The following is a 13641-nucleotide window of genomic DNA, read 5'->3' as shown; positions in this document are numbered from 1 at the left end:
GGTGTCTGGCTGAACCAGGGGTAGGTGCAGAGGAGGTTAAGAGGCTGATCCGTAATGCCTTCATCTGAGGGCTACTGAGGCCTCCCCCCTGCTGAGGATCGCCAACATGGTCAACAAGATAGCCTGCTACCAGGTTTTCTCCACGATTGACCTGAGGTCGGCATATCACCAAATCCCCATCCACCTGAAAGACAAACCCTACACCACCTTTAAGGCGGACAGGCGCCTGTACCAGTTCCGCCGAGTTCCCTTTGGGGTCACCGTTTTCCAGCAGGAGATGGATCGCATGGTAGACTGGCACAAGCTGAAGGCAACGTTCCCGTATCTGGATAACATCACTATCTGCGGCCATGACCAACAGGACCACAATGCTAACCCGGAGAAATTCCTCCAGACGGCCAGGGAGCTGGACCTCACTTACAACAAGGAGAAGTGTGTATTTAGCACCTACTGCCTCACCATCATGGGGTACATTGTGGCCCATGGAGTCGTCGGCCCAGATCCAGAAAGGATGCGCCCATTAATGGAGTTACCTCTCCCCCCCACGCTAAAGGCCTTCTGCAGGTGCCTTGACCTTTTATTACTCGCAGTGGGTCCCTCGCTTCTCAGATAAAGTCCACCCACTGGCCCCAGCTACAAGTTTTCCCCTCCCACCCGAGGCGCAGGCAGCCTTCATCTGCATCAGGCAAGACATCGTGGACACCACGATGCAGGCTGTGGATGAGGACTCCCCCTTCCAGGTGGAGAGCAATGCCTCCAAAGTAGCCCTCGCTGCTACCCTCAAACAAGAGGGGTGCCTCGTAGCTTTCTTCTCCAGGACCCTCCATGGCTCCGAGCTAGGGCATTCTGCCATTGAAAAGGAGGACCAGGCGATTGTGGAAGCGGTCCCAATGGCGCCACTACCTGGCCAGCAGGAGATTCACCCTCCTCATGGACCAGCGGGCCGTGGCATTCATGTTTAACTCTACCCACAAGAGCAAGATCAAGAACAAGATCCTGCGCTGGAGAGTTGAGCTGGCAACCTACAGCTACGACATCCAGTACTGCCCCAGGAAGTTTAACGACTCCCCCGATGCCCTCTCTCGCACCTGCACATCAGTGCACGACGACAGGCTGCAGGCATTGCATGAGTCCAGGTGTCACCAGGTTGTATAACTTCATTAAGTCCCAGAACCTGCCGTACACCAAGAGGGACATCAGGGACATGACCGAGGACTGTCGGATCTGTGCGCAGTGTAAACCTTTTTTCTTCCACCCGCCCCAGGCCTATGTTGTAAAGGCTACTCGGCCTTTCAAGCATCTTGGCATGGACTTCAAAGGGTCCCTGCATTCCACGAACTGAAACATCTACTTCCTCACGATAGTGGACGAGTACTCATGCTTCCCTTTCATTATCCCTTGCTCGGACACCTCCACGACCACTGTCATCAGGGCCCTGGGGCAGATCTTCACCTTGTTTGACTACCCCACCTTCATCTACAGTGACCAGGAGTCTAGTTTCATGAGTGACGAGCTGCGCCAGTACCTGACGGCGAAGGGCATCCTGACCAGTCGCATGACGAGCTATAACCCGAGAGGCAATGGGCAAGTGGAACGCGAAAATGGGATGGTCTGGAAGGCAGTCCTCCTCACTCTCAGGTCAAAAGGGTGGGCCGTTGAGTACTGGCAGGACGCCCTGCCCAAGGCACTCCATGCTATTCGGTCGCTGCTGTGCACATCTAACAACGAGACCCCTCACGAACGTCTGTTCTCATTCCCCAGGAAGTTAGCGACTGGAATGTCCCTCCCAGCATGGCTCACATCCCCAGGACTAGTGCTCCTGCGTAAGCACATACAGAGACACAAGGCCGAAGTCCTAGTCGAGCAGGTCTTCCTCAGGGGAACATGACCCAGTCCTCATTGAGGCTCAGTGGTGGAGAGGGTCAAGAACTACAAATTCCTGTGAGTCAACATCTCTGAGAATCAGTACTGGATCCTCCATTTTGATGCAATCGCGAAGAAGACTCGCCAGTGGCTACGCTTTGTGAGGTGTTTGAGGAGATTTGGTTTGTCACCAAAGACTCTAGTAAACTTCCACAGGTACAGCTTGGAGAGTATTCTGGCTGATTGCCTCACTGCCTGATATGGAGGTGCCAACTCTCAGGAGAGGGAAGGGTGCAGATAGAGGTAGAGGGGATGGGAGAGGAAGGGTTTGGGGATGAGGGAAGGAAGCAGAGGGGAGAGGAAGGGGTTGGGGATGGAGGCAGAGGGGAGGGGAGAGGGAGGGTGTGGGGATGGAGGGAAGGAGGCAGAGGGGAGGGGAGAGGAAAGGGTGAGGTCACTGGCATCACTAGAGGGGTGTGGAGGGTTTGGACCACATCGGGTGACACCATCAGAGGGGGTGACAACAAAATGAGTGTCTATAAAATGTTTGTGCAGTGTTTCAGTAGAATTTTAATGTATTTTATAAAAATCTCTCCCTGTGGTTAGTTATAACAACAAAAAGATTTTCCGTACACACAGCGTACAGGTATCAATGAACCTACAAGGCTAAAACTCAATGCTCATTTACTCTTTGAACCTTATCATGTATTCTGGTCAGAGCTGTCGTTATTCCCCAATGACAACTCTGAATCACCAAGCTTCGTCTGCTTGTGCCACAAGCACGCACTGTTGTTTTCATTGTTGCTGGACGTATGATATTGTAATTTAAAGGTGTAATTTTAATTTTGCCAGTTATCTCACTACTATTCCAACATCGAAGCACTCGAGATGGCAGAGGCCGACAGCATCGAATCCACGCTGCTGAAGATCAAACTGCGCTGGGTAGGACATGTCTCCAGAATGGAGGACCATCGCCTTCCCAAAATCGTGTTATATGGCGAGCTCTCCACTGGCCACCGTGACAGAGGTGCACCAAAGAAGAGGTACAAGGACTGCCTAAAGAAATCTCTTGGTGCCTGCCACATTGACCACCGCCAGTGGGCTGATATCGCCTCAAACTGTGCATCTTGGCGCCTCACAGTTCGGCGGGCAGCAACCTCCTTTGAAGAAGACCGCAGAGCCCACCTCACTGACAAAAGACAAAGGAGGAATAAACCAACACCCAACCCCAACCCACCAATTTTCCCCTGCAACCGCTGCAACCGTGTCTGCCTGTCCCGCATCGGACTTGTCAGCCACCAATGAGCCTGCAGCTGACATGGACATTACCCCTCCATAAATCTTCGTCCGCGAAGCCAAGCCAAAGATTGTCACTACATTCAGAGATCAACGGGAATTACGATTTATGAGTAACATTAGTACAGAAATCATTACTAAATATTCTGTATGGTCTGGTACGGTAGGAGTTTCATGGTGGGGGTGGGGGTGGATGTTGACACCATGAGTTACTGCACTGGGTGACACCAACTCAAGGGATGCTCCTGCCAGGCACACTCCCTTTACCCCCTCTGAGATTCACCGGTGTGAGCTCACACCCCGCCAGATTCACGGACAGTTCCTCTCCCCCGTTGTCAGACTCTTGAATGATCATTGTACTTGTAGAATAACAATGCTTTTACCTTGTACCAACTGATCTGTCCCTGTAACTCTGCACTTCTGGACTGTGATTTGTGTACGGGATGTCTCGCTAGACTGCTCCAAAACAAACTTTCTCCCTGTACCTTTGTACGTGACAATAAAATTGAACTTGAAAACAAATTGCAAATTGACAATACCAAGACCATTTTTGATTTGTTTCCTCAATAACTAAAAGACTCCAGTCCATCCTGGTGTTTGAGTGGTTCAAATATTCCACACTCTGCAAACTTTGTGTTTGAACTCGCTGGTGTTTCATCAGGCTGTTCGACTGGGTGAACTGCTTCCTACACGGAGCAGGTGAACAGCCTCTCCCTGATGTGGACCTGCTGTTGGGTCAGTAGGTGGGAGAAATTGGTGAATTCCTTTTCGCATTCAATGTAAGTGAAAGGCCTCTGCCCGGTGTGGACCAGCTGATGGGTCATCAGGGTGGAGGATTGGATGAACCCCTTTCTGCACTCAGGCCAGACGAATAGTCTCTCCTCCGTGTGGACCCACTGGTGGGACAGCAGGTGAGAGAACTGGGTGAAGCCCTTCCTGCACTCGAGTCAGATGAATGGCTTTTCCTCGGTGTGGACTCACTGGTAGGACAGAAGGTGGGAGAACTCGGTGAAGCCCTTCCTGCACTTGAGTCAGATGAATTACCTCTCCCCTCAGAGTGGCCCCTCTGGTATCTCAGCAGGTCAGTCAGCTCGGTGAATTCCTTCTGACACTTGGGAGAGACAAACGGCCTGTCTCTGCTGTGAATCTTCTATTGGGTAGTCAAATTGATCTTTTGCTGAAGCCCTTGCTGCACTCGGGCCAGGTGATGGGTCTTTCCCTGGTGTGGACCCACCAGTGTTTCATTAACTGACTCGACCCATTTAAAGTTCTTCCTCCAGTGGGAGCAAGAGGGTCTAACAAGGGGATAAATCAATACAGTCCTGTCTCAGGGTGCACAGCCAGATGGAGACTCCAGGAGAGCTGGGCCACAGGTTAAATCAACACTGAGGCTGAGATTAGGGCCAGGACCTGAGGTGAAGCGTCCTCTAGCTGGGCATTGGAAGATCTGGAACCACGGGAGGCACCCCCGTTGCAGGTCCCGATGCTGCGCTCTGATTCCAGAGTACCGGCACCTAGTGTTGCACTCTGCTCCTGGAGCTCCAACACCTGATTCTGCGCTCAGCTCCTGGAGTCCCTGCCCCCTGTGCTTTGCTCTGATGCTAGAGTACCTGCACCTGGTGCTGTGCTCTAAATCCAGTCTCAGCACCTGGTGTGGCGCTCTGTTCCTGGAATACCTGCACCCAGTTCTGCGCTCTACTCCCTGAGTCCCTGCACCTGGTGCTGCACTCTGATCCAGGACTCCCAGCACCCAGTTTTGCGCTCTGCTCCTGTAGTCCCTACACCTGATACTGCACTCTGATCCAGGAGTCCCATACTGCGATCCAGGAGTCCCAGCACCCAGTGCTGCACTCTGATCCAGGACTCCCAGCACCCAGTTTTGCACTCTGCTCCTGTAGTCCCTACACCTGATACTGCACTCTGATCCAGGAGTCCCATACTGCGATCCAGGAGTCCCAGCACCCAGTGCTGTGCTCTGATCCCAAAGGCCCTGCACCCTGATCCCAGAGTCCCTGCACCTGGTGCTGCACTATGATCCTGGAGCCCCTGCATCCCCGACAAGCATCAGGAGCTTTGGTGCTGCACACGTGCACGTGATGACACGTCCCACAAACCTGTATCTTCCCTTTCACACATTGATGGGGCACTTTCTTGGCTAAAGAGATTTCTAGGTAATGGTCATAACCATGAAAGGCGTTGAGTGCGTCTTTAGACAAACCTTTTCTTGGGCCTGTGTCTCCCAAATCAATCTGCCATGCTGCAAATGCACAGAAAGATCCCGTCAACGATGACAACAACATTGTTTTTATGCTGATTGAGAAATAAATATTCCAGGATTATTTCCCAGTGCCTCCTCAGAACATATCAGGCAATATTTTGTATCAACATGAGGAGAGAGGACTTTGGGAGGCTCTGGCCCACAACGTTGGGGATTCTTTTCTTCTTCCACTGATGGTGCTCGACCTGCTGAGTTCCTCCAGCAGAGCGGAGTGACTAGTGCAGCCCTATTACAGTGCCAGGCAGCTGGGTTCGAATCCGGCGCTGTCTGTAAGGAGCTTATACATTCTCCCTATGACCTGGATTAGTACCTCCAAACCTGCACAAGAAAAATTCATGGAATTTGTCAGTTAATTGGTGTATTTGGGCAGTACGGGCTGGTGGGCCAGAAGGGACTGTTACCAGGCTGGTTATCTAAAATTAGAAATAAAAAATAAGTTTTGTTTCAGGTTAGATTGTTGTGTCCAAGTTTCAGACTAGCACAGAAATTCAAAACTTACAACTTAACATTAACAATGTAAAGCAGTGAATTCACCAAAGTGGAAATACTGTTTGATTTTCTGTCATTAACTGAGGATGGGACATCTCAAAGGCCAAGTTCTGACCCAGACTTTCTCAAACCCCACCTGTACCCGACCCTCCCCTTTCTTGGTCCCCTCTCCATTTCTGATCTAAACGCTGACCCTTATTGATCCCATTTGCAGACACATTGCCAGGTTTCACATGCCCATTGATTGCTTTCCCCTCGACCGTTCCACCATCTCTGGATCACTTCACTCTGTCAGGCCACTCACAGTGTTCAGCCAACATATGGATGAGCAGAAATTTTCCATCCGTAAATCTGGGGAAGATGCTGCCACTGTATTTTAATGCAGTACAGCCTCTATTTCCATTCCCTGGGACAAGCAGAGTTTTTTTTAAAATCTACATCACTGCACTGCCAAGCCTCATCTCTGTATCGTCACCTGACTGAGTTAATCAGCTGATGGAATCCTCATCTCTGCCTCTCTTTGAGAACACACAAGGACTCGGAGCAAGAATTGGCTTGTTCGGCCATTCACTAGATCTTGGCTGCTGCAGCTGTGAAGTCAGCACTATTGACTTGCCCGTTCCCCCCAACCCTTAGATCAAAGAATACAGAAATCTACACAACTGTTGCCCCTTGGCCAACAGTTCTGTGCCAACCTAATAACCAACTCCAACAACTGCCTAGGATTTTTCTCCTGCATAACCCTCCACTTTTCTCTCAGCTCCATGGACCTATCTCCCTCAACACAGGCACAAAACAGGACTTTCAAGTGTGGTCTCACCAGAGATTTGTCGAGTTGCAACATGACCTTTTGGCTCCTGAACTCAATCTACCTATTAATGAAGCCCAGCATCCCATAGGCCTTTTTTTTTTAAAATACTTTTATTTAAAGTTTTCATACATTTGTATACATCATATTGTACAGATTAATCCTGACTATAAAAAATTAGGTCCCCTCCCCTTAACAAACTCTCCCAAACCCCAACCCTCCAAAACAATATCATCGAACAGTGCTTACATATTTTCAGATTATATAGTGTTACGGGACCAGAGGACCCTAAAACCTAGCAGCAAATGAAATTCAACTGGACAAATGGTTACTTCAACAAAAGTTGCTTTAAAATTTCTTTAAAGATTAAAACAGGATCAAACTTTAACTTATTACTATCAACTTAACCCCTTCTAATTCTAAGTGCATATGTATGTAATGTGTATACGTTCAGGAAAGTTCTTCATTTCACAGTCATCATTCACTTTTCACTACTCCAAGTTCACCAGCATCAAGCAATTCTTGTACTGTGCACAGAATTTAACATCTATGAATTTTCACCAAGCTCTGGTGCTTAAAGGTAAATGGTTACCACTCAGGAAGGTTCTTGGTGGTTTCAGAGAGAAATTAGGGGCTGGGATTTGGAGTTCTCTGGGCATTAAACAGTATGAAATTGCAGTGATTTGTTCTAATAGTTCCCCTATTTTCACCCAGAAAGATCTCAATTTCAGACACGTCCATGTGGAGAGAGGTCATTTGGTTTTTACAAGCAGAGAGAGTATAAAAACAAATAAGTGATTCTCTTTTGGAGAGAGAAGTCAGTTCTACAGCAGCAGTTGAGGTTGCAACATGGCAAGCAGGCAGGCTTGTTGGAAACCCGTTTTGAAGATGGGTTGTGAGTTCTAAGTTCAGCCTGTTCAAAACCCTTGAGGAAATGGCTGGCTAGAGTGAAATAAGGGAAACAAGAGGAACTCTGTGGTGACCTGGAAGAGGTTAACGTCTGGAAAACCTATGATGGGGTAAGTTTCTTTGGCAAGACACTGAAATGACTGATTAGAGGAAATCAGTTTATGTGCATCCAACAAGTAAGAAATTTCTCTCTGAAACTAACAAGAACCTTCCTGAGTGGTAACCATTTGACTTTATGCACCAGAGCCTGGTGAAGATTCATAAATGTTAAATTCTGCACACAGTATAAAAATTGCCTGTTACCAGTGAACTTGGAGAAGTGAGAAGTGAATGATTGGACTGTGAAACAAAGAAATTTCTTCAAAATATACATAATCACATACACGTGCGCTTAGAATTGGAATTTAGAATTTAGGTTAATAGTAATAAGTTAAAGATTGATCTTGTTATTATGTTTAAAGAAAATTAAAAGCAACTTTTTAAGAAATCATTGTCTTGGTGAATTTCTATTGCTGCTGGGTTTTGGGGTCCTCTGGACTTGTAACCATATGAAATACCAGTGATTTGTTCTAATAGCTCCCCTACTTTCACCCACGTGTCCCTACTTTTGGACGTGTCCATGTGGAGTGTGGAAAGGTTCCATCTTCTATACCACACCTAAAACACTTGGATAAATCAAATTTTATTTTATGCAACTTATTCGACCTGATATATAATTGATGCATAAAGGTATTCTGTATTAATCTAGATTGCACACTGATTGCATTGGACATACAATCTCTTCACAAGTCCATCCATGTGTGGTTCCTCTATCATAATATTCAAATCCTGTTCCCATTTATGTTGCCATTTTATAAAGCCTGGGTTTCAAAGTTGCTCTCTGCAACAAGATACATTGCAGAAGTAAATTTCCATGCAGTCCCTCATCTCCACTTCACTCCAAGGGAGAAATAATCTCTGTGATCCTAGTTTACCTCTAAAAAAAATTTTTTTTTTTTTTTATAAAATAGCTAAAAAGTGTATTTCTAGATATTCTATATTTATCCCTCAATCGAGTAAAGGATATTAACTGACCCTATTTGTAACAATCTTCACGAGTCGTTTTCACATCTCAGGGGAGTGGTGACCCTACTTTGTCCTGGTGAAATTCCAGGGAATTCAGGACCTCCCATGCCTTTCACACCACGGTCCAAAATCCAAGGAATTAGCCCACCTCAGTAATTTTAGGGGGTCCCACCTCCAATCAATGACCCATTACGCGTGTTCACCCCTGCCTGCCCCTCGCTTCCTCCCTCCCCCTCTGGCCACTTGACACCTGCCTGCCCTCCCTCCTGTGTTTCGGCGCGTCATGACAGCAGCACAATGCGGGATGAATGGCCAACTTCGTTTCCCATAATCCCTAACGCAGCCGGACCTGATATGGACCCGCTGGTGTGTCAGCAGGTGGGACATCTGGTTGAAGCCTTTACCACACTCAGAGCAGGTGAATGGCCTCTCCCCAGTGTGGACCAACTGGTGCCTACACAGGTTGGAGGACTGGGTGAAGCCTTTGCCGCACTCCAGGCAGATGAAGGGCTTCTCCCCGGTGTGGATCCGCTGGTGTATCTCAAGATTGGACCTATTGGTGAAGCCCTTGCTGCATTCAGGGCAGGTGAAGGGTCTCTCCCCAGTATGGACCCGCTGGTGTATCTCAAGGTTGGACCTGTTGGTGAAACCCTTGCCACACTCGGGGCAGGTGAAGGGTTTCTCCCCGGTGTGTACCCGCTGGTGGGTCAGCAGGTTGGAGGTGTTGGTGAAGCCCTTGCCGCACTCGGGGCAGATGAAAGGCTTCTCCCCGGTGTGGACCCGCTGGTGGGTCAGCAGGTTGGAGGTGTTAGTGAAACCCTTGCCACACTCGGGGCAGGTAAAGGGCTTCTCCCCGGAGTGGACCCGCTGGTGTATCTCAAGGTTGGACCTGTTAGTGAAGCCCTTGCTGCACTCAGAGCAGGTGAATGGCTTCTCCCCAGTGTGGACCCGCTGGTGCCTCCACAGGTTTGAGGTGTTGGTGAAGCCCTTGCCACACACAGGGCAGGTAAATGGCCACTCCCCAGTGTGAACCAACTGGTGCCTCCACAGCATAGAAGGCTGGATGAAGCCCTTGCCACACTCAGGACAGGTGAAGGGTCTCTCCCCAGAATGGACCCGCTGGTGTATCTCAAGGTTGGACTTGTTGGTAAAGCCCTTGCCACACTCAGGGCAGGTGAACGGCTTCTCCCCGGTGTGGACCCACTGGTGCCTCCGCAAGTCAGAGGTGTTGGTGAAGCCCTTGGTGCAGGTGGAGCAGGTGAAGGGCTTCTCACCAGTGTGGACCCGCTGGTGTATCAGCAGGTGGGAGGTCTGGTTGAAGCCCTTGCCGCACACAGGGCAGGTGAAGGGCTTCGCCCCAGTGTGGACCCACTGGTGTATCTCAAGGTTGGACCTGTTGGTGAAGCCCTTACCACAGGTGGAGCAGGTGAAGGGTCTCTCCGCAGTGTGGACCCACTGGTGTATCTCAAGGTTGGACCTGTTAATGAAGCCCTTGCCACAAGTGGAGCAGGTGAAGGGCCTCTCCCCAGTGTGGACCCGCCGGTGTCTCGTTAACTCACTCGACCGTTTAAAGTTCTTCCCGCAGTCAGAGCACTGAAACCGGTTCATCGTTGTGAGGCCCAGAGGGTGTGACCAGGAGGATAAATTAATGCAGTCTTTCCCCGGGGCCACAGTGCGGGCTCAGCCCGATGGAGAGTCCGGAAGAGCTGAGTCGCACGTTAAATCATAACTGAGGCTGAGACTGGGGTCGGGGCCCGGGGAAAAGCGTCTTCCCTCCGAGCGTTGCAGGCCGTCGATCGACGGGAGCCCCCGTTCCCGAACCCGGTACTGCGCTCTGCTCCTGGAGTTCCTGCACCTGGTGCTACACGCTATTTCCGGAGTCCCGGCTCCCGGTGCTCAATCGCCTTCAGTCCCGGACAACAGACCAGTCCGAATTAAAAGCAGCAGATCGCGGTCGTGTCCTCGCGCAAGCTGTTCTTGCACATGCGTACCACGAAGACAATCGTCATTCCCCCGCGCATGCGTACGATGGAGCGCGTTCTCCCCGTTTGTACCCGGGGGCCACAGCATCGCCCCGCCCAGGAAATCGGGGACCTCGCCCGGCAGGCCGGGGTCACCTCTCTGCCTCTGATTATATTTAGAGACATAACCCTCTTGGTTCAATCCTGAAAATTCCTCACCCTCTGCCAAAGTTAACAGAGAAACGTACATTGTGTCCACTTAACAAACCCCATGAGAATTGTTATATATAGAGAATTTAGGTTAAAAAGGGCTTAAGTTAAAATGTGATGATTAATCATAAAAGGGGAAGCCAGAATAGACAGGGAGCTTACCATAAAAGTTCAGCTGGACAATGTTATAACAAACAGAGATCTTTCATGGTCACAAAGAGACATGTAGGAGCCAAAGATTGATAAAAGAGTGAAAAACAGAATTTAGTGTGTGCAGAGTTTGTAGTGTACGTAACTAACATGATAATTACAAATGCAAGTGTACTTAGAATGACTTTGCACAAACTAACCAATTAAAACAGTGTTAAAGAGGAGGGGAAGGACAAGCAAAAAAGGTATAAAAATCAATGCACTGTATGTATCGGGGCTTGACTTGGCGAGAAGCCAGATGAGTCCAACTCTGCAGACTTGTAAATAAAGCTTGTCGTGTCACCAACTTTAAAGAGACTCAGGTGTGAGAATTTGTACTTCTGACAACGATATTGCACATTTTTATTACTCTCGTGAGCAACAGAGGTTATCTGCGTTATTTGGGGAACAACATTTCCAGCCCAGGAGTGAATTTGAATGTTCCCTAATTCCAAGTACAACCTTTTTTATGAAACCTCCAACCAATGGTCCAGGTGTGGTCTCCAATGGGTTTAGTTTAATTCGAGTATGAAGTCTCTGTTTCTTTGGTCAAATCATCTTGCAGTAAATGACAACATCCAGTTCCCTTCCAAAGTATGAAATCTCAACATCAAGTACTGTGGTTGAACTGGAGTATAGAAATTTTGATGTTATGGTGATACAGTACAAGACATTGGTGAGACTAAATTTGGAGTATTGTGTGCAGCTTTGGTCCCTGAATTATAGGAAGGATATCAATAAGATAGAGGGGGTGTGGCGTGATGACAAAGGGCGGAGGTGTAAAACACCTCTCCTGGCAGGATTAATTAGTACCCAACTTTTAAAAAATTCTTTTTAAATTTAAAAACTTCTTAGAGGTCTCAGAAGATGGCTACAAAGAAATTCAGAACCTAAACTACAAAAAAATTGGCAGCAACTGAAGTTACTTTGCTGGAAGAACCAGAACCTACCTTGAAGACTCAGCCTGCGATTTTAATTCCTCTTCAGCCCCGACCCATGAAGGCCTGTAAGTGAGAATCCAGGCTCCAGCGCCACCTTCTCAGGGAGCTGGGGAAGATGGTGCTGGAGCACGGAAAAAAAAACTATGGAGATCGCTGTGGAGACAACGCACATGCGCGGAACTTCGCGTGTGCGCATGACGGAAGTGACAGAATCGGAGCCTGTGGATCCAACTTTGACAATGGTCGTGGGTCAGACAAGGGCTAAACAAAAAGCTTGTTCATTTTCAGCCCTTAGCAACATCAACAGAGGAAGAAGATGATATTAGAGAAGAAGAAAGATTTTTCACAACAGTCACGTAGAGGGAGGAGATCAATATATTCAAGGTAAAATGGGTACATATGATGTTATCGCAAAACCTCTTGACCCACAGATTTTTGATAAAATTTTTGAAAACATGAACTTAATTAGTCAGACAATAGATGCAAATTTTGCTGAAGTGAAAGCTGATTTTATCAATCAGTTGGGAGTTATTAAAGAAGAAATGACTATTGAAAACAGATATGACAAATTGTAATAAATCTGTTGACAAAATTAAAATTAAAGTTCAAAAATTTGAGGAAGATTTTCAGGAATGTCATGGAGGTGGAAGAATGTAAAGATACAGTTAATAAGATAGAAGATTCTTTTACAGCATGGCAAGTTCAGAAGAAGGATATATTGCAGAAAGTCGATATGTTGTAAAATCAAAGTAGAAGAAATAAGGTAAAAATTGTTGGTTTGCCTGAAGATTAAACCAGAGAATTTTTTTCAACATTGGCTGCCTGAAATTCTGGGACCAGAGAATTTTCCAAATAGTTTGGAGCTCAGTAGAGCACATAGAGCTCTAAGGAAAAAAACATTTCTGGGACAATCTCCACACTTGATCTTGATTAAGTGTTATCGTTATCAAGATAGGGAAATGATTCTACGATGGCAGTTCAAAAAGTGAGAGAACAACAAAGTCCTTTAGTGATTCAGAACAATAGAGTATTCTTTTATGCGGACTTGAGTAATGAAATTGTTAAAAGAAGAAAAGAATTTAATCCAGCAAAATCAGTTTTGTGGAATAAGGGATATAAATTTGCTTTTTGTTATCTAGCAGTCCTTAAAGTTTTTTTTATGAACAATATCAAGGTTAATTTTTTGCCAATGAGTCTGAAGCTTTGGAATTTGCCAATTCGTTGCCCAATATTAAGCAGAAAGGAATTCTGTATCTCAACATGAAGGGGATCAAGGAAAATCAGAAGGAGGGATTCCATCTGGAGGACAGTCGACTGAGGCTCAAGCTGAAATTGATGATGATTAAGTTAATAGAGACCTTGAAGAAGGTCATTATACTCGACTGAATGAAGTTTAATTCTGTCTGGTGGAGGCGGTTTCTCTTTTCTTATGCTTCCCTTTTCTGAGTCCTTGTGCCACTAGTGTCGAGGGCCACTTCTCATTATTAAAGGAGTTAGCGCTGATCTAATCAGCACTTTTGGGTTTTTTTTTCTTTTTTATTATTTTCGGGTTTCTTACTTTGTGTCTCGGAGATGGCATGTTTTGAAAATTGGCTGTGGAGCTGGATGACCTGGAGTGGAGAGGAGAGTTTT

General features: G+C 47.4%; 1 protein-coding gene across 1 annotated transcript; it reads right to left on the bottom strand.

Annotated features, from left to right (window-relative positions):
* Positions 1-6876: 6876 nt before the first annotated feature.
* LOC138745015 (zinc finger protein 235-like) lies at positions 6877-10729 on the bottom strand. The gene has a single exon (XM_069902036.1). It carries the CDS (start codon positions 10314-10316, stop codon positions 8898-8900), a length of 1419 nt encoding a protein of 472 aa, XP_069758137.1. The 5' UTR covers positions 10317-10729; the 3' UTR covers positions 6877-8897.
* Between the last annotated feature and the right edge of the window lie 2912 nt (positions 10730-13641).

The sequence above is a fragment of the Narcine bancroftii genome, chromosome 1 (genome assembly GCF_036971445.1).
Source record: "Narcine bancroftii isolate sNarBan1 chromosome 1, sNarBan1.hap1, whole genome shotgun sequence".
Taxonomy (NCBI): domain Eukaryota; kingdom Metazoa; phylum Chordata; class Chondrichthyes; order Torpediniformes; family Narcinidae; genus Narcine; species Narcine bancroftii.
This window is presented reverse-complemented; position numbering and strand designations above follow the sequence as displayed.